Below are 21,286 nucleotides of genomic sequence, written 5' to 3' on the forward strand. Positions count from 1 at the left end.
CGCTAACCTCGCGTTATAATTATAAACACATTTTATTTGTTCGTATGTATATCGTTAATAAATGGTGATATAATAATAATGACAATGAAATGTATAGCGCCGAGCATAAAACGAGCAGTCGTATTATTATTATAATTATATTATTATTATATTATTACTATTATTATTATTATTATAATTAATTAATAATTATCATTATTACAATAATAATAATTATCGTTATATTATTAATATTTTATTATTATTTTTCTTATAATATTCTTACCGTACCGGATGTGTGCCTACCTACTGTGCTTGCAACGTTTACGGTCTTGTCCAACACTGTTTTCCTTTCTGTGTCGCCGCTAATTTAATATTATTTACTCGTTATTTCGTAATAATCCATAATAATATAATGTAACCACGGGATGTTAAATGTATGCGTTGTCCTAAGTATAAACAGCTCCACACACGCTAATCGTTACTTTTTTCATACATTTTTCATCGTTTTCTTTTCTTTTACGGAATAATCGTAATATCGTCGTTAATAATAGTAAGCTACTTAAATACAATAGATAATCCTCGTGTCTTCGTGGAATATTTGGCGACCGCTACGACGTAGCGGCCTTTAGTACAAAAAACTTCAATTCCCGTTCGATAACATTATACATCAAAATGACCGTGTTTCATTTTTCATTTCATTTCATTTCATTTCATTTCATTTCATTTCATTCTTTTTTTCGATGCGTGAAAGACACTTTGTATAATTACGTAATGTAAAATTTCTCACACGTTCGAGGAAAATGTCGACTAATAATATTGAACCAACCACGGGGCAGCACAGCGTTCGTCGTTTATTATCCTTTCTTTCCTTTTTCTTCGTCGCATTCGTTCGAACGTCACGCTCGAACGGAAAGAGTACCCCCAGACGGAGGAAATCAAAAAGTTTGCCTGCGTCTCCTTCCTTGTTTCTTTGTTTTCTTCTTCTTTTTTTGTTCTTTTTTGTCGTTTAGTCCGCGGGAAAGAAACGGAAGAAACAAAGACGGCAGAGCCCCGGGGAAAGGGGGGCTTTGCTCGCGCGGGCTCGTCGGTGTCGCCCGTTCGAGGATCGTTCGAGGATCGTTCGAGGACCGTTCGAGGACCGTTCGAGGACCGTTCGTGGACCGTTCGTGGACCGTTCGAGGACCGTTCGAGGACCGTGACACGGCCACAGAGCGGCAACGCGACCTCTCTTTACTCTCGGATCGCATCCTCGCGTGTACGTAATAGAAAATATCTATAATAATATACAAATGATCGTATCGTATAATATTTGCCGTCGATCCGTAATCGCAAATGAGTCTTCGCTCGTCGGGACGTTGTCAATAAATTGTAAAAACGGTGTACCCGAAGGGCGGTACGCGTGGGAATGAAACTCGACGCGAGTAGCCGAGTCAAAATACATACACGTATATATAATATACGGAGTGGCCCAGTAGCCTGTACGAGAAATACGAGAAATACGAGAAATACGAGAAATAGGAAAATTACAAAACGTAGAAAATTCGGGAAATTAGGAGAATACGGAAAAGGAAAAAACGGCGATCGTTGTTTCGCATCGCGTGCGTCGGGTTTCCTTGATCGGATGGATGCATCGATCGAGAGTCGAGAATCGTGAACCCCCGAAATATGTCCGGCAACCGCCGTCGCGAGCAGCGATCGAACCGAATACGTGTTACGATCGAGCACCAACGAATCGAAAAGGAATGCGTAAAGTCTACGTGTAGATGCGTGCGCGGGCGATCGTGCGATCGTACGATCTCGCGATCGCGCGAGGTACTGGGACTCGTATCGTATCGACTCGGATCGGTTTCCGTCGAATGGCCGATACGAAACGCCGGAACACGACCAACGGAAAGCACGACTAAACGAAGATCATCATAATGTGATATACGGTACGTTGCTTGGAACGCTAGGTACGTAACTCGTGTGTTGCACAGTGAGAGAGCCAATGATAGAAGCGATCGCGAGACACGCTTTTCTCCCTTCCCCCAAACGTCGGGGACGAAGGGCGTTATTCGTTACTTCTTATCCGTTATTCGTTACGTAATCGCAACCATAAACGATCCCGCTCCCCGCCTTTGTCCTTTCTACTCTATTCTCTTCTCCGCTTCTCCGCTTCTCCACTTTTTCACTTGTCCACTTCCCTACGCGTTTCTCTCTCTCTCTCTCTCTCTCTCTCTCTCCCTCTCTCTATCATTGTTTAAATTATTATACGCGCACATCTTGCAACGTACAGATCCGCGTTTGGCCACTGTTCTCTTACAAATCTCACACCTTTGCCAGGCTATTGCATTTGATATATTGCAAACCTACGATTCTAATGACTTATGAGATAGTCCCGTTCCGTTTCCATTTTTCTCTTTCGAAATCGTTCGACGTCGCGGGACGGGAGGATCGGGATAGGATAGGATAGGGCAGGGTTAGGGTTAGGAGGAGGAGGAGGAGGAGCAGGGGAAGGAGCAGGAGCGAGAGGAGGAAAATGGGCCCTGGGTCGGAAATACGATTTTTCGGTACTCGGATGTGCCGGGGTGTCGATGAGAAATGGCGTAACGCGCGTTAAACGCGTACAAACGAAATATTTAACATTACGAGTCTACTAATATCTATACGTATAAGTAGAGAGCTCTAGACTTGAATTCCCCTCTCGTTTCTTCGTACTCGGATCTATTCCTTTCGCGCATTCTCTCGTCCGTTCCTCTTAATCTCGTTCGTGCCGTTCTTTGCCTCTTTTTTCGCACACGCTCTCTCTCCCCCCTCTCTTTCTCTTTTGCTCGCTCGCTCGCTCGTTCTCTCGTCGGGTATTTATGCAGAGTCGCGCAAGTAAGTCGGTTGAACGGACAGACGCGCGCGCGAAAGCAAGCGAGCAAACGAGCAAACGAACGAACGATCGAACGAACAAACAAACAAACGAATAGACGAACAATCTCTCTTCGCGTCGCATCCTTCTCCTCGCCACGTCGCACGTTAAGATCTCACACACTCTCTCCCTCTCTCTCTCTCTCTCTATTTTTCACGGTAATATCTTGCTGTTTCGAACATATTTTTGCTCAGCATCGGTCCTAGGCAGCTTACTTCCCTTCCTTCTCCTTTTCTTTGTTCTCGTCGAGCTCCTTGTCCTTCTCCATCTCCTTCTCCTCCTTGTCCGCTTTCTCCTTGTCGCCCTCCTTCTCCTCCTTGGACTCCTTGGTCTCTTTCGGCTCTTCTTTGCCCTCCTTCTCCTCCTGCTTCTCCGGCTTCGGAAGGTGCGTGTTCATGTCCAGGGTGGAGCAGATCTCGTCCCAATCCGGAAAGCATCGCTCCTTCATGCGCGAACAGTGGCCGACCAAGTTCGGGCAGTTCTCCTGCATGTAGTCGCGCAGGCTGTACGGCGTGTCCTTGTCGATGTAGAGAATCTGGGCGAGATGCGCGAATCCTACCACGTCCAACTGGGAACATTGAAAGAACATGGCAAGGCCACGAGTGATTTCACGATTTCACGATTTCACGATTTCGCGAATTCGCGAGGCAAGCGTCCGAGTTTCGACGCGCGTCGACTATACCTACCGTGGTCGGGTCGTCTCCGAAGAAGAACGGTTTGTCGGCCAGCATGTCGGAGAGAACCTTGAGATCGGCGCAACCGAACTGGGACACTTCTTCGGGAGTATGGACGCCCATCCCCTGGGCCTTTACCTTTTTCGCGCTCTGAAATAAATCCCATTAGATTTCACCGCGCAGTCCACTCGACGCGTTTCTTTCGCTTTTCAGTTTCAGTTTGAATTTCGGTTTCGGTCTCGGTTCGAGTTTACGTTTACGTATCTATTTAGCAAAATACACAACATGCGTTCGACGCGCGTTTCAACGAACTATTCTCGAGAATCGAGGAATACGATGATTCCGAAGTTTACCCTGCGAACGAACGTGTACTTGAAGAAAATGGCGAGGATGCCGTTCGGGATGCGGGTGCCGACCATGTGCTGGAGATTCATTTTGTAACCCTTCAACACCTGATCGAGATTCTTGGTGCGCCAGTACGTCACCACCCAAGCCAGGTGGTTCTCGATCATCGATATCATCGCGTGCGAGACGCTTCGTTGCTCGGCCGTCAGTCCGGCGTCGAGATCCTTGTCGAACTTTTGACTCAAATCGCGCACTATGATCGTGCTGTCCGCGATCTCCTCGCCGTTCAGCTCGACGAACGGCAGCAGTCCTCCCTTCTTCGAACGGAACTTCACCTTGTGGTCGACGTTCTGCAACAACAACGGAACACAAATCCACGTTTTCGATGTTTCGAGATCGCGACGAAACGAGAGAGAGAGACGAAACGCGCAGATTTTCGTCTCTCGTTTCGTCGGCCGGACGGCTCGATCGGAAGGTCGCGCGCGTGCACCGCGACGAAATATAATATATCGGCCGCGACATTCGATTCGAAACCGTCGTTCGCGCGTCGAGAGCTTTCCGCTTCGCTCGAATTTGCGGTTCGGACCGCGACACGAATCTTTCAATTTTTCTCGACGCGACGCGCGAACGAACGCGTCCACCGTCCGTTTCGGCAGAGCTCTCTCGCAATGCCGCGCAGCGAACGCGTCGCGACGCGAGTCGATAAAGATATCCGGTGTCCGTCGCAGGTGGATCGAGTTGCGGCGATATCGATAACGGATACCTGTACCTGCGACTGCGAGGATTTCGCGCGTAAAAATCGTAAGCCAAAGCCAACGGATCGTCCGCGAAACCGGACAAATGTTAGGAGGGATGGGGGGTTGCGCGCGTATCCTCTAGAAACGACGGCCGAACGGAGCCAAAAACTGGAGCACCGAGCTGCCGCGTGCCGTGTGCCGAGAACCAGCGAAGGGTTGGCCCGACTCCGATCGAAATCACCGCTCGTAAATTAATCGAGCCTCCGCCGATCCATTTCCCCGACCGAGAGAGACGCGTCGATGCGGAACGGGGGCTGCGGAGGCTCTACCGCGAGACGCGAGACGCGAGACGCGAGTCGTCGAAGCTACGGGGAACGCGGACGTGGCATTCCACTTTCTCGAGGATACGCGATAGTTTACAATAGCGATGTTGGAACAGTGTCAATGGGTACTGCCTAGATTTCACCGAAGCGGATAATAATAAGAAAGTTACCGATCCTCGCGGTTGCCATCCGTTCGACGTCCGTGCGCGCGGTATACGAATTTCTACCGCCTCGAAATTCCGTCGCGCGGATACGGATACGGACACGGACACGGACGCGCGGCTTTCGAACCTCGAAACGCCAAAGTATCCATCGAAACTGCGTCCGTTGCGCGATCGATCGGGACTAATTTTTCTTCGTCTCGCATTCTCGTCGAGAATTTTGTTCGCCCATCGGACTTGTTCTTTTGAAAAATTAATAGAAAGTCTCGCGCTCGCGATACGTTTCGTTCGAGACAGTCGGGAATAGAAGCATTCCCTGCACCGACAACGATCGACAAGTGGGACAACGCGACGGCGCGGCGCGCGTGGCATAGCTTTATAGAAATCAACCGGAATCAACCGCACGGAAAGATCGTTGCATCGCGAGTCGGATCCCGACGAAGACGTCGTTGTAAATTCTCCCCGAGCGACCCTCGGCTCGTACAACACGGAAACGGACAATTTGGGAAGAGGAGATACGGTCGCGGCTCGCTTTTACAGTTACCGATCGTCGACGACCGTAAAAACGAGCCGCGCGAGGCTCGAACGATCGTACCTATTTTACTCGAATTGTCCAGCTTCGTTTCCGAGCCGAGAGTCGATTCGGAAGAAACTATCGTAAACGGCGAGAAGGAGAAGAGGTTTCGAACAGCCCCGGCAAATTGCGATTCTTCGATTTTCTTGGGGTTTCTTACGATCCAGCAACCGCGACGATCGACGAAAAGCGAACGCGGAAGGAGGGAAAGGACGAGAAGAGAAAAAGGGAGAGACGGATGTAGGACGCGTCGAAGCCGTATCGAAACCGGCCGGAGCGCGAAAAATCGAATCCGATACGACGCGGCGTCCGGTCCGAGAGATTCCTCCCTCGAGATTCGCCGGGGTTGTTCCCGACGTTGCTCGATCCTGGATCGAGCATTCTCGCCGAGTTCGCGAGTCCGCGATAGCCGGCCGATCTTCCTCGAGGCATCGTTGGGGTAACGAGGTCGGTGTCCGCGATCGCGCGAAGCATGCGCGCGCGCGTTGTTGCTCGTACGTTTTCGTTATCGAAGGAAAGGGTTTGTCGACCCGATGTCCACGTTCCGGATCCAGACGTTGCGAATACGCGATAAACGTCCTGCGGTGTGTACGATCGACGAACCGGTCTCGGTATCGATCGATTCGCGGGTCCACGGCCTCGTCGATAGCGCCGACGAGGTCGCGCATCGCGTCTCGATCGATCGTTGAAACCTCGACGTCGACCGCTTCCAACGAGGAGCGTAATCACCGTAGGGTAGGGTGGTAGCGGCTAGAGACGGTAGCAGAGGGTACGGCGGCGGCGGCGGCGTGTACAGTGGTAAACGGGCATGGAAGAGACCGGAGCCGAGCCGATCCGATTCGATCCGATTCGAGCCGAGTCCAGCCGAGTCCAGCCGAGTCCAGCCGTGTGTGCCGAGCCGAGGCAGAGCGAGAGCGGGAATACCGGCGAGACGCGCGTGTATCGAATCAATTCGAAGAGATGAAAAGTCGAGCGGTGGTGGACGGCTGTAGCGGGCGGAGAGTAAAACCGACTCCGCCGGGGCAGCTGCCCTCTGTTCGCGATTCCGCTCGAATTAAAGGTAAGCGGGCGCGCGAGCGCGTCCGCCCGCCTCTGTACGAGATCGAGAACCCGAAGCTCTCGCCGTCTCTCGAACGAGCGAAAAGTTTCCCCCGGTGAAGGGCGGGGAGGGGTGAGGCGACGAAAATGCCCGAAGACGCGCGTCGAAGCCGAACCTACGATCGATTCGGTACGATTCGAAGGAGGGATTGGAAATCGCGACGGACGAACGAAAGAGAAAGCGAGAGAGAGAGAGAGGGAAAAGACGAAACGAACGAAGCGGCGAGAAGGCGAGACCGAGGAAAGCGCGACGCGTAAACAAGAAAACGGAATCGAAAGAGAGAAAAAGAGAGAAAAAGAGAGAGAGGAAGGAAGAAAATCGGGGAGCGGTGGAGCAGCGCCTCGAGAAAGGAGGGGAGAAGCGTGGGGTTGGAGAGACGGGCCGTGGGCAGAGAGCGACTGAAAAAATAGAAAGAGCGGGAACGAGACGAAGTCGCGCGAGAAAGAGAAGGCGAAGGCGAAGGTGGAGGCGGAGGCGGTGGCGGTGACCGAGGCGAAGGGGGTGGGCGGTGGAGGGCGGAGAATGAAAAAGGATGAACGGAGAACGGAGGGTGAATGGTTCGATAGAAGGGAAAAGAAGCGAACCGGAGGACGATGAACTCTGGCGGTAGGCAGCTTCCGTCGCCAGGCAACGTCCTCTGCCTCCTCTGCCTCCGCCGCCACCGCCGCTCCAACCCCTCTTGCCCCACCCACGCCTCGTCGCGGCCCGTGTCCCTGCTCCCTGGCCCCCGTTCTTCCCTCCGACCGTAGTTCCCTCGCTCAATCTCTCTCTCTCTCTCTCTCTCTCTCTCTCTCTCTCTCGCTTTTGCTCGCGCTGTCCGGCCCGAGGCACGGCACCAGGCAGTTATGGCGTGGTCGTCGGGGTATCGTACGTAGGCTGTCCTCGTCGCGGACGTAGTAGCCGTGTCATCGTCTTGCTCGCCGGGTGACGATCGTAGTAGTCGTTACCGTATTTCCACGTAGTTGGGGCACGCAGAAGCTCGCACCGCGTATTGATCGCGCTGGATGCTGCCGGCCCGCTGTCGTTGCTCGACTACCCGGATACCTTTTACCTTCTACCTTCTAACTTCTACCTGCCGCCGCCGTCGCCGCCGTTTTTGCTACATTCGTTGCAACGGCTGTCTTCGCGATTCGCGGCAGATCCGGTCCTTCTAGTCCAGTCTAGTCTCGACCACGACCGCAACCACGACCGCGACCGTATCGAGGAAACCGATAGGATCTCCCTAGGTCCCTGCTTCTCGCTCTCCTTTCTCCTCTTTACGATTTTTACGATTTTTACGATTTTTACGATTTATACGAGTCGCGCGGAGGCGGTTAGTTTTTCACGATCGCGCGAAACCGTCCGGCACGGGACGATATCGCGTACCGAAACACCCGTGCGATCGGTCGTCCAATTATCCGGCGAAGCGTTACCGGGCAAAATAGCAACGTCCGCGCGACGAGGGTGCGGGTGCGGGTGCGATCGGGCGGGGCAGGGCGCGGCGGTGCGGAGAAGAACGGAAGAAAACGCGCGTGGAACGGAGGCAGGAATAAATACTCGTGGAAAACAATGCGTCCATTGTTCGCGAATCGAGGAAAAGGCGGTTCGACGCCTGGATACGCGGCGTTGCGGCGCGCGAACGCGATAGGACCGCGCGCGGAAATACGTCGCCGCGCGCGCGTTTACGGAAAATCGTTCTCTGCTCCGTCTTACGATCGTCGCGGAGTAGAATCCGGTGATCGACGGTGAAGAAACGGCGTTGAAAATAGCGACGAGGGGCGGGGCAGGGAAGGGCGCGGCGCGGCTCGGTGAACGGTTATGCGTAAAAATAGTTTGGTCGCAAGGCTACCGCGGTCGTAAACAACGGACGAGAACCCATGGATCGAGGAGAACGAAAGCAAACGCGCGCGAATCGACTGCCAAGGCCAACGAACTCGCGACGCGTCGGAGTTCGATCGGACCGGAATCGGACGCTACCGCGGGCGGTTCGCGAACCGAACCCGAACCGATACCGAACCGAAACCGAACCGAATGCTCGCGCGAGCAGACGACGCGACGGTGGGAACGTCGCGGACACGGGCGCGCGCGATCCTCGCGTCCGGCGAACGCGGTGCTTCGAAATATAACCGCGGACCATAGGGTTCGCGCGGTTCTTCCACGTGGTCGAGACGACCGAACCGTCGCGACCGGTTCGGAAAAAAAATCGTCGCGATCGTGAAAAGAATATCCGAAGAAAACCTTCTCCTGTTCCCTATACTCGGGCCGACTCCGCGATTCGATCGTTCGGGCAACGAGGATTCGCCCGCTGCTATCGCCGTTCTCGCCGTTTCGATCGAGCGCGTACCACGGAGCAGGGCCGAAATTATTATTCGATGAAAAAGGGGGATGAGTCACGGTCGTATGACTCATCCGAGAAACAGATATCGCCGCGCCGCTCCGCGCCGCGTCGTGTCCCGTAATCGGTGCCGTAACCGGAATCTTTCTAGAAAAGTTTTCTTTCCGCTCCGTTGGGTTTCGCGCGTACAATATATATATATATATATATATATATATATATATATATATATATATATATATATATAAAATAAAATTACAAAATCTTCGAAAGATTTTCGCGTACCGAATCGAATAAACCGAGCAGATGCTCCGAGGTTTACCGTGCAACGGTTCAACGGACGCGAGAAACGACCTCGACAACTTCGATCGGGGTCTCTGGCACGGCTGTTCGACGCGAAAATATCGTTCCCGTTGGTAACTGTGCTATCCTACTCGACGCGGATCGCGAGACGGAGCGGGAAAGAAAAGGAAAGGAAAGGAAGAGAAGGGAAGGGAAACTCGAAAATACTCCGGTTTATTTCGTAGATTCCATAGATAGAACCGCGAGAATATGCCGCGAATTTGGCAAGCATTTTGTTCGCTTCGAGGAAGCTCGACGACCTTTCGCGCGAGATTCGATCGGCTCGTACACGGTGGTTAAATTATTCGACGGTCGACGAACTCCGTTCGGATATTCGAATTCCGCGAGACGGCACGAGAACGGAATCTTTCGAGCCCGCGTGCTCCGCTCTCGACGACCGTTCCGTTCGCGATCTTTCGCGATCGATGGGTCGGGCCCCGAACCCTGAACCCTGAACCCGGTATCCCGAGTCACGAGCGAATTCGTCGTATCTCTCGGCGTACTCGTCGCGCGATAAGCCTCGATTTCTCGTAGCCGTCGAATTCGTTGCCGCGACGTCCGGTCGCCGCATGGACGCGCTATTACTTTCGAACGCGTTTCATCGTCGCTCGACGATGCGAACCGAAGACACCCGCCATCGAGGTGGCCGATTTTCGGTGACCGCGTTTTCCGCGTCTTTCCGACCGCGACGCGTCCACCTAAAACCGTCGTGGTTCGTCGAGGTCGGCGGAAACCGAGATCGGACGAGCGCGGACGAAACGAAACGGAGAAAGAGTGGGCCGATCCCGAACGAGGAACGCGTCGACGGCGACTCGCGGAGGTCGGTGGCCGGCCTACCTCAACGTATCGACACGCGATACCGCACATGTCGGCCACCGGTTTAACACGTGTGCGACTGTGCGAACGCGCTACAGAGAGTTCACCTTCTTCGGCGTCGCTGCCGCCGTTGCTACTCGCTCTCCTACGTAGCGTCGCGACCCGAAACGTTTCCGTGCGAACGTGCAACGGCGTAAACTGTAAACTGTAAATTGTAAATTGTAAACTGCAATCGTTTCGGGCTGTGCCTCTCTTCCTCCCTATCCGTCGCGTTTCTCTTTCGCGACATCTTCGTCGGGAGCGCGCCGAGAAAAGGGAACGAGCCCAACCGGTCGATGGACGATTACGTCTCGAGCACCATTGAGAGAGAGAGAGAGAGAGAGAGAGAGAGACCAGCCCTCTTCTCTCGAATACTCGAATCGATCGGGCTTTCGACGAGAGATGCCGGCGGCGCGCAGCGTACGAACGCTTCGGGCGTCTAGGAAAGCGCGCGTTACGCCCGCGAACGCGATCGCGGAGGACGAACGCGCGATCTCTCGCCGCCTTTCGTTCGCCGTCCGTCGCTCGGTGCAACGAACCCCCGCGACGAAACGAATTTCTCGTTGCCGAGGAATGTCAGCGTCGCCCGTGCGGAGTCTTTCAGACGTTCCACCGCGATAAGATAAGCAGTAATAAGGTTCAATTGGAAGATTAATTAATTAAGAGCCGCGGTAAAGGGGATAAATTGGGTACATTGCAGCGGTATGCAGGCGCGGTGCGTGCGTGCGTGCGTGCGTGCGCGCCGAGTTTCGTTCGTCCGCGCTCGCGTCCAACCGATCGACCGACCGCTGTGCGGATAAACGGATAAACGGACGCGCGAAAGCCGAGAGAACGCGAGCCCGCGTTTTAAAAACCGACGGTACGAACGCGCAGCCGACGCGATCAAGATTCGTGCCGCGTTCGTTCTCGATCCCGATCGATGAAACGAATCTACCCGCGAGAGACCGGGACGGCCCGTGCACGGACGCGTCGTAATTCGGTTAAAGGTTGATCTCGTTACGGGCGGGCTCCGATTCTACGTACGCGCGTATAGCAGCCGCGCGCCGGAGCGGTACCGCGCACCGGTTCGCCGGTACCGTTCGATTCGATTCGCTCTCGCTCCATCGGTCGGAGTCGGGCAATTTCGATCGGAGCAGCGAGTCGCCCTCGCGCGATACGTACGAATAGATTGCTCGGCGAGATTCGCGCGGCGATTCAGCCGGCGAGCAATTTCTCCCCGCGAATCGTACTCTTCCGAACGGTTCGCGCGACCCATCCGGTTCGAAATCGAATTATTCGAATTCGAATACGAATATCGATATCAACTTAAAACGTAGGAAAAAGAAAGAATCCGTTGGCCGCGTCCGTCGATGGAAGAGGAACGAACGGAATCGAACCATCTCGAACCGCGGAGGAACGATCGCGCGAAATTCCTAGAATAATTTCCGTTGGATTCCGGTATGGCAGCGAAAGTCAAAGGTTAAACGACCCCGGCATTCCCGAAACGAGCATCGTTCGCGAAGGGAACCGACTCGAATTAGCCCACGCCGTGGAAGCAGAGAGGAGCGTCTCCGGAGGAGAATGAGAGAGGGAGAGAAAGAGGCGGGGGGAGAAGGGGAGAGAGAGAGAGAGAGAGAGAGAGAGAGAGAAGGTAGCCTCGATCGGTCGGGCGTTGAAAATCAAGATTCTCGGGCCAAGAGAGCAACTCGCGACGCGACACGCTTCCTTTCGGTTCGTCCGTATTTTCGTTCGTTCCCGGTCCAACCGCGACGATTCTTCGCGCGGCGTTCGTTCGATTCCGTCTCGTTCTACGATCGGCGCGCTTCTCTTTGTTCGCGGGCGCGGGAGATAGGCGCGATCGCGACACCAGAGGTCTTCGCGCGCTATTTTAAGAACCGGCTGCCCCCGCGTTCGTTTCACCGATTTTATTTCTGCCGCGATACCAAACTCGAGCGGCGAGACGGCTTTACGCTGTTCGCGTCTCGGGCAGCTCGCCGCCGCGTCGGAAAAATCGAAACGGTTCGGGAAGACCCGCGAGATTTTATATCGAATATCGAGAACGTGACAAATAAACGCGACAACGATGACGATAACGATAACGAGACGAAGATACGCGTTCGTAACACCGATATCACCGTTTCGTACGAGAAATATGCGAAATATACTTTGTTCATGTACTCGGATCACGTGGTCTACATGAACGAAATTTGCATCAACGTCGGCGACGGTCGAAGTGGACGAAAAATCGACGAAAAGAGAAGAGCGAAGAAAACGACGAGAACACGGACGCGCGACGGTTTCGTTCGAACCGGCGAAAACGAATCGAATTACGCGGTCGCGGCGTTTTTCCTGGCAGCTCGCGCAACGACGACCGCGCGTACAAATTGCACGGTTTCGATCGGTCGTTTTCGTTGTCTCGGTCCTTGCCCTTGCCCTTGCCCTTACCCTGGAATCCGCCTAGGTCGAAGACGCGACGCGACGCGAAGATGCCCCTGTTTCGGGTCGACGAAGAAACAACGAAGCGCGAAAAGCGGATCGATGCCATCGACGCGTCGATCGTTCGGCGAGGGAAACGTGTTGCACGCTCGAAACGAGCGATCGGTTCCGCTGCTGGAAGAGCGTACGGCGCGCGCTTCGATAACCTTCCGAAAACTTGTCAAAAGTATTCCGAACCGTCCGTTTTACGCGTCCGTTGCGTCGTTTCCCGTTCCGACGCGGCGCCGGTCGCGTCGAGAGTCGATCGCTCGGAAAGTGTAATTCGGCGACGGCGCGCGACGGGCAATCGCGGACGTACCTGGTCGCGCGCACCCAGCTTCCGTCTCTTCGAACGCCTTCGAACGCTTTTAAACGCCTTTAAACGCGGAACACGCCCAGCCTCCTCTCTTCGATCGCAGTTGGCGCGCGCGGTTGGAGCACCGTGTAACGGGATCCGTAATATCGGTGGTATCGCGTTACAGATTGCCGGTACGTTGTATCGCGCCGACGCGTTACGGCGCGTTACGGCGCGTTACGGCGCGTTACGGCGCGTTTACGAAAGCCTTCCGAGGGCGATGCCGGATCGCCGCGGTCGGGTCTCCGGTTATCCGACGACGAGCGTACGCGATTCGATCGTTGAACGATCTATGCGCGTCGCGACTAGCTTTCGGAAAACCGTATACGTATAGGTGTAGCAACGAATATAGGCGCGCGCGTGCGTGCGCGCGATGCCGTCTTCGCGTCGTTCACCGTTATTTGCTATCGGAACGACGGGCGATGCTAACTGGGACGTGCAAATCGGTTTCGCCGTAACAATGTCGTTGAAAACAGCCCCTCCGAAAGCATCGATCGAGGGAATTCTCGCCGAAAATTCGAATCGCGAGATATCGAAATTGCGTGGGCGCAAATCTAGAATCTAGAATCTAGAATCTAGAATCTAGAATCTAGAGCCTCGTGAAAGTTCAAATTGAAGTCTGCTGGCTGCTGGTTGGGCATTGGAGCGCGCGTCGCGTCGCGCCAAGTTGTTTTCCATCGGTAGCCACGGGTAGCGCAGCGCTATAGCGGCGCGACGCGGTTTCCGCTCGGGGATCGGTTCTCCTTCGATCGCTATATAAAGCAGGCTACGTTCGATTCGGCCCTGGTTCGGTCGCCGTTCGTTCGGTTTATGTCGTTCCTATCGCGTACCATGAATACCGATTTACCCGTCACCCGCGCGGATCCGATCCCGATCCTTTTTCTCCGCTCGCGTCCCCGCTATCCCCACCATCCCCTTCTCCCGCGTCTATCTCGGATCCGACAATGGCAATGGCGATGGCAACGGCGATGGCGCGGCGGTTCGCGCCGTCTACAGCGTGCCCCGGTCGTGCAACAAGTTTCGTTTCCCGCGGAAGTTGGCGCGAATACGAAGCGAGATTCTCGCGTAGGACCTGGGATATTTTCTCGATTTAGAAATTTCTCGAGCGCGTTCCGTTCCGTTCTTTCGCGAACGTGTTCGACCGGAAGAGCGCGGATGCTGAAATTCGACGCGAACGAACGGAGTTCCGCTCGTCGAGGTCGTCGGTATTCGTCGGTCGAAACGGTCGAAACGATCGAAACAGCGAACAAAAAATATCCGATATCGTTGCGCGTACACGGTTTCTTATTTATGGCAATTGGCACGCTGCGAGAGACGAATGATTTCGAAGGAAGTAATTCGAAGCTCTCGGTAATGGGTTGGGCTGGGTCAGGATTTAACGAGCCATGAAACCGTGGAACGAACCGTGTCGCAGGATTCTCTGTGGAGGACGCGCGCGAGATGGACAGACGATAGAGAGGCTCTCTCTCTCTCTCTCTCTCTGTCGCACACGCGATCGGTCTCTCGTCGATGAAAATAAAACGATCGGATGGAACTCGTTCGGGTCGATCCGTCCGAGCTGGACAGATACGTTCCGCGTTTCGCGAGTTACTCGTTTAAGCGTTCGCGATTAAGTTATCATCGCGGTTCGGCCGTGCGACCGAATTGCACAATCGATCGATCGTTCGAATCGTTTAATGTATCTTCGTGCGACGAATCGCGTGGGATCGACCTCGCTGGCTCGCGGTAGCTCTCTCGCCTTCGGAGGTCGTCGTCGGATCGTTTCGAGGACCATTTCTCGTTTCGCGACGAGAACGGAGGAAAAGAAAAAGAGAAAGCGAACGGAAAAAAGTAACGAAGAACGAGATGAGAGAAAAATGAAAAAAGTCGAAGAGCGAACAACGAACGAAGACCGCGACCATCGAACGATATATCGCCGACTCGAGCGAATTCGAGAGAAACGATTTCGCGCCTACGATAATTTCACATCGGCCCCGTCCCCGACGATCCCCCGATCGGCTAGCGTGCCAAATTACGCGATCGCGCTGGTTCGCGTACAGTCTGCGCGAAATTACGTTCGAAAGACTTTCGATGCCACGAGTTACCGAACTACGGACCACGATGCGGGCCACTCGCGGATCCAGGTTCGTTCACCGATCGGTTTACGAAACGCACGGCTGACTCGAGCCGGGCAGGGTGGCGGGGGAAATGCGCGGCTACTTCGCGCTTGAGGCAGGTCGGTCGCTTTAAATCACCGGAAACGCGCAGGTAGAGAACACGCGGCCGAACCTCGTGGGTCCCCCGACCCCCTCCTCGACCCCTGTCCGACCCTTCTCCGACCCACCGCACCTCGCGACTCTCGCCGCCTTCGACCGTCCGGCCGACCGTGGTCTCTCTTCTCGGCTCCGTGGACCTTTCGAAAAAAAACAGTTTCGTGCAAAATACCTTGTCGAAAACGAAAATATGTAGCTCGCTGCGCGCGAGGATCCGCGATCGTTGCAACATTCCACCTTGGTTTTTCCGTAACCGGTTAGCTGTTGCGATATCTTCGAAAACCGTGCAAATTGTAAATTACCGTATTGTACCGTATACGCGCTCGTCAAAAACAGTTGACCGATAAAAATGCTTTCCCATGTTGCGATCGAAGAAATCTCGCGGCTGGGGATTCGATAGCACGGCACGCGATGTTGCAGAGAGAGAGAGAGAGAGAGAGAGAGAGAGAGAGAGAGAGAGAGAGGCGCGCGCGCGACCTCGATCGAATTTACCGGCGTTTTCCGCGACGGGATCCGCTTTCTCTCGTTACTACGGCGTCGCGGATGTATAATACTTATGCTCGATGCAGCACCAAAAAATATCTCGGCACGCGGCACGGGCTCTTATCGGAAAGGTGCAAACGCGATTCCCTTCTTCGCAGGGACCGCGCGCACGGCACGCGGCATCGACGCGCCGCGTCGCTCCTCTCTCCTCTCCTTTCCGCGCGATGCAATTATAACGCGTCGCTTTCGTAGTCGACTTTTCGTGCACGGTACGCGTCGCGGACGCCGGTCGCGAGTAAATCGGACCGGAAACGAGTTTAGCGTGCTGGAGAAACGTCGGAAACGATCGATTGTCCCGAAACACGCGCAAACGGCTGGCTCGACCAGCGAACTCGGCTAGCGCATGCGCGCCGCGTAAGCTCTTACGCACAAACTCGTCCAACCCTCTGCCCTCTTTACCGATACGATCGTACGCCGAAAAAACGTCGTCCCGTCGACGCGTTCCCCGCAACTACGATCCTCCGACGAACGCGGGTAGTACGCGGATAGAAATTTTCTACGTTGTCCCTCTCGACGAACCAATTTATTCGGAAAGATATCGAATAGCGTTCGTCCAGAAAAATATCAATGAAATACAATTTCTTTTCTCCGTCTCGTCGAGAAGCTTTCGGTTGTTCGAAGAATCGATACGATTCAAGTCGTTTCCTTGACTCGCGACTCGACCGTGCTCGCCGCAGCGATTTGCCAAGAAAGCGTAAGAGTCGGACGAGAGAGGATGAGAATTTTACTCAGAACTTTTCGTAACTCTCGTTTCAAAGTGTCGGACCCCGACGTTGCGCGTGTATCCGCGCCGTTCGAGAGGCGCGCGCTTGCCTTTTCCTTCTCTTCTCCTCTCCTCTTCTCCTCTCTTCCCTTTCCACGCCTTTGTTCCGCGATGGAATGCCAGCTATGCACTGTTCCAAGGACTCTGGATTATGCTCCAAGAAAAAATTAACGCTTCGCGACGATGTACGCGTTCGAACGTTCGGATGCCGGAAAGAACAAGATTCGAGAAACGGGAAACGTGGAATGCGAAAGATCGAAACAATTTCTCGTAAATGATCAAACTGCGCGAGAAAGAAGAAACGGGAAACGAGAAACGAGAAACGAGAAACGAGAAACGATACACCGTGTAGGGTTTACGAGTGTGCAAAGATCGTCGAACGGTTTTACCATTTCCAAACAATTTGCGTAAAGACACGATTTTCAGGCGCGAACCAAGAAAGATCGGAGAACGAACGGTTCGGAGACGTTTCTAGGTAAAACACGGCCACCGTTCGTACCGGGGCGAAATTGGTCGAGTCGACCAATTGATTCGGCCCACTCCGCGCGTTATTTATACCCATCTTGGTAATGATTAGTTCAATGGGTACTTCCTCTTTTGTTCCAGTTCTGTCGTTCTACCATTCGAACGAGCGGCAATTAGAAAAGTGTTACCGCGATTTTTCATACGGGAGTGGATTCCGCGACGAGACGTCCCGACTCGATTCGCGTACCGGCAGCTCGCCGATCGCCGATCGCCGATCGACCGCGCCTCGCGCTCCGCATAGAATTATGGTTGATCCGCTGGTTATATCGTTACAGATTTCCTCCGCTGCCAAACGACAATGACTTCTGTAATCTCGCCGATCGACGCGCCCATAGTTGCGAACAAAAGTGGGGAATCCAGAAGCAAGTACCGGAAGCGGAGGCGGAGGCGTCAATAACACTCGGCAATCATGACCGATGAATTACATAAAGTGCAATTGTCTAGCGAGGGGCCGTCGCGTCGTCCCGCGGGATCGTGAGACGCGCGTATGCCGAATTTATTCTCGTCGGTGCGAAAAGTCGTCGAAGATCGGAGCTCCGGAGACGATTTCTTCCCGAGTTGGATCGTTGACGCGACAGCCGAACGCCGTAATCGTTACCGAGAGAATGTTGGAAATCTGTTTCGGAAGCCTCCGACGGCAGGACTGCGACGAGGGAACGCGAGTATTCGAAGCGAGCAGCTCGCCGTACGCCGTTCGTCGTTCGCCGTCCACCGCGGGCCGTATCGCGTTCGAAATAAATTCGGGCCTCGGGGCGAGCCACCGGCGCGAACGACGCGCGATACGGCCCTTGCGAGCTCTCGCTTCGATACGAGTACGACGTAAACTCTCTACTCTCTCTCTCTCTCTCTCTCTCTCTCTCTCTCTCTCTCTCTCTCTCTCTCTCTTTGTATACTCTCTACGAACGTTATTTGGCACTCCTTCTTGCGGGGGTTCGCGAGAGGTTACGCTCGACGGATGTGGAAGACCTCGTGTGCCGGAGAAGGGACCGGACGAAAACGAACACCGCGCTTGCTCGAATTCTTTTCGAAAATTCTTTGAAAAGTAAACATCGTGTAACACAGAAATTCCATTCCTCTCGTTCGAAACTATTCCAGCAGAGTTCACGAATCGTTCGATCGCTCCGAGTTACATCGCAGAAAAAAAACATTGCTTTCGTCCGCATTCGTTCGGGCTTCGCGAACGAAGATCGCTGTCACCGATCGCGTTGCGACCGAAAACGGCGAGGCAAAGATGTCGTCGTCGTCTTCGTCGGACGAATATCGTTCCCCGCGCGAGTAGCTATAAATAAATCGATGAGAAAACGCGGGTAAACGTTTGACGGATCGCGACCAAGAGACACATCGACCCACGAATACGAACTCGAAGCATTTTAAAAACGAGCGAACGTACGAGAACGATCGTCCGAGGGAACGATCCATCGGCCGCGAATCGAAGTCGCTGAAAATGCCAGAAAAATAACGAGACGACGCGCCACGACGATACGATAATTTCCCCATCGGTAACGAGTACTTGTTAGAGTGCCGAGGGTTAAAAGTAAAAATCCGATCGAGAGACGTCGCCCAGATTTTTTCATTTCAGCCGAGATATCGACCGACGCGTTCGCATTGTTTTCCAAAGCGAGCGCTGCCAGCTCGTGTATCGTTTCGAGACGTCACCGTCGCCGCGCGACCGTTCGAACCGATCGACGAACCGACCCGTTCGAGTCGCGCATTCCTATCGGTTCGATCGACGAGCGAACCGTTCAAAAATACGTCGAGCTCTTCCTCGATGAATCAACGACGAGTTTCTCGCGTTATCAAAATCAATTTACAGATATTTCAAAATGTCTCGCGTCGATGAAAATAGATCACCGTGGTAAAGCACTGTGCGGGCATTGAACATATTCGAGCGTGTTGTTACACTCGATTCGAATATATATACTATACTATACTATACTATACTATGGTATAGCATAGAACAGCGACACTCTACGTATACTCGCACGAATCCCGTAAACCCCACGGAGAGGTCTTCCATGATTACACGCTGTTACATATACGCAGAGGCACGACACTGTGCAGCGCGACGCGACACGACATGGCACGAAGCGACACGAAGCGACGCGACACGTCCTTCCATCCCCTCGAAAAGGGGGCGCGCGCAGGATCGAGGCTTACGAGCAAGACCATTTCCCTCTGTTTAAGTTGGAAACCTTCCAATGGGCTACCGGGCTACCCTCGTTCGGTCCCCGCGCGATACACCGCTGAAACCAGTTTTAAAAGTCCGACGGAATGCGTGCTGTGCCGCCTTCGTACAGGCCTTTCACCTTTTTCGCGAGAAAATATATATTTTTCACGGTTTTCGATCGCGAGCCCCGTCGATCGACCGCTTTCGTGCTCCAGTCTTCGGTTCGATACGCGTACGCGTGTATCGTCGGATTTTACGATGGAAAACCGGGAAAAACGATCGATCGTTCTATAAAAAATCCTCGCATCGGCGGTCAAAGTACCGCGGAGGGCCGATTCGATTCGCGTAGAAACGATTTCGAAAACGATGACAAATAGGGGATAGCGTGGCAAGTTCGTCTCAACGAGTGTATTTCTCGAAATATTGCCGTTGAAGACACGCCACGGGTCACCGAGCATATTTATCGATGGACGCGTCAACGTATTCGCGCATAACCGTGTACGATCGGTGTACGCTACGCTCCGAATATCGACCGTGTATTTGCGCAACAAATATCGGATGTAAAAAACCGAATATATTACGACTGTATTCGTCGCGCGAAGATCAACCGTCGATGCTATTGGAAATTGATCGCGAGCGCGCGCGCGCGATCGAAATCGAACAGCAACGATATACCGAATGCATCGGCGAGAACGTAGAAATTGCGTAGAAGCGCGTTCGAATATCTCTCGAGGTATACATACAAAGGTTGACAACGGTCGCCATTTTGAAATAATCGGCAAGGGAGATCCATCTTTCGTAGCTTTCTTTCGAACGTTTCGCACACCGAATCGAAACCGTATCGTTGGGAAACCGTCGTACAGGATCCACCGATCGCGAGACGTTCTTGAACGCGATCGATTCGATCGACTCGTAGCACGGAGACGTCGAAGAGAGACGAACGGTGTTCCCGATTGGTCGGAGGAAACGACGTGCAACGCTGCTCCGCAGTCCTGAAATCTCGGGAGCATCGTACCCGTCATCGATCATCCGTTGTTCCGAATAACGTAAACGCAAGCTTGAAAATTCGTATCGGCAAAACGCGGGCGCGCGCGCGCGCGTACGGCCATCGCCTTCCACTTCGAACAGAGCTTTTCCTAAATAGCGCGCAGGGCGTAGAGAATTCTGGGAAACGATAGGAAAGACGGAGGACGTACCTCGTATTTGATGCCGTTGAGCCGCAACCACGTCTCTACCTTGAGACAATACGGCGAGACGGAGGGCAGAACCGGTGTTCGAGGGAACTGATAGAGATAAACAACGTCCTTCTCGTAGTTGGTTTTGTGCACGCTGATAGCCTTGGTCGGCGCCGGCGATGCCGCGGTAGTCGCTTGATCACCGGCCTCCTCCTTTCTCCCAGCTTCTTCTTTCTTGGCCGCGTCCTTTTCTTCTTGCTTGTTGTCCGGTGGCGTTTCGTCCTTAATTTCCTTCACATCCTTGATCTCCTTGCTCTCCGGACCGGTGTTTTCAGTCTCTGTTGCCATTGTCATGTTAACTCGGTTCGCACAGTCTTCGACCGGTACTCGTCGAAAATAACAGAACGCTCCGCTTCGCGAGCAAGCAAGCGCGATCGAGCGGGACAACGAACGACCGGAACGACCGAACGTGCGAACGTCTCGATCGTTTCGAATCTCGATCGACGACGCTGGATTCGTCCGTAGAAGGGAACGCGCACGACACGAACGTACTACGCCGGTGTACTCTCTGTCCACTCGTCCACTCGTCCACTCTCGTTCACTCGTCGATCCCTCTGCTGGCCGGCCGGTTCTCTCTCTCGTTACTGCCCCGTTCTTCGTTCCGTTCTGCCTTCTCTCCGCGACCGCGGCTCGTGTCCCCCACCCTCGGATCCAACGCAGCTCGAGAAACTCCCTGCGCATGCGTCGGCG

At 53.7% G+C, this 21,286-nt stretch overlaps 1 protein-coding gene across 1 annotated transcript; it reads right to left on the reverse strand.

Annotated features, from left to right (window-relative positions):
* Nucleotides 1–13: 13 nt before the first annotated feature.
* Nucleotides 14–21,202, reverse strand: fax (failed axon connections). The gene is made up of 4 exons (XM_033466052.2): nt 20,558–21,202; nt 3,906–4,247; nt 3,565–3,702; nt 14–3,446 (listed from the first exon to the last, which is right to left on the reverse strand). The coding sequence occupies exons 1-4, from the start codon at nt 20,888–20,890 to the stop codon at nt 3,090–3,092; spliced, it is 1,170 nt and encodes a 389-aa protein (XP_033321943.1). The 5' UTR covers nt 20,891–21,202; the 3' UTR covers nt 14–3,089.
* Nucleotides 21,203–21,286: the final 84 nt, after the last annotated feature.

Source organism: Megalopta genalis, chromosome 1 (assembly GCF_051020955.1).
Source record: "Megalopta genalis isolate 19385.01 chromosome 1, iyMegGena1_principal, whole genome shotgun sequence".
In the NCBI taxonomy this organism is placed as follows: domain Eukaryota; kingdom Metazoa; phylum Arthropoda; class Insecta; order Hymenoptera; family Halictidae; genus Megalopta; species Megalopta genalis.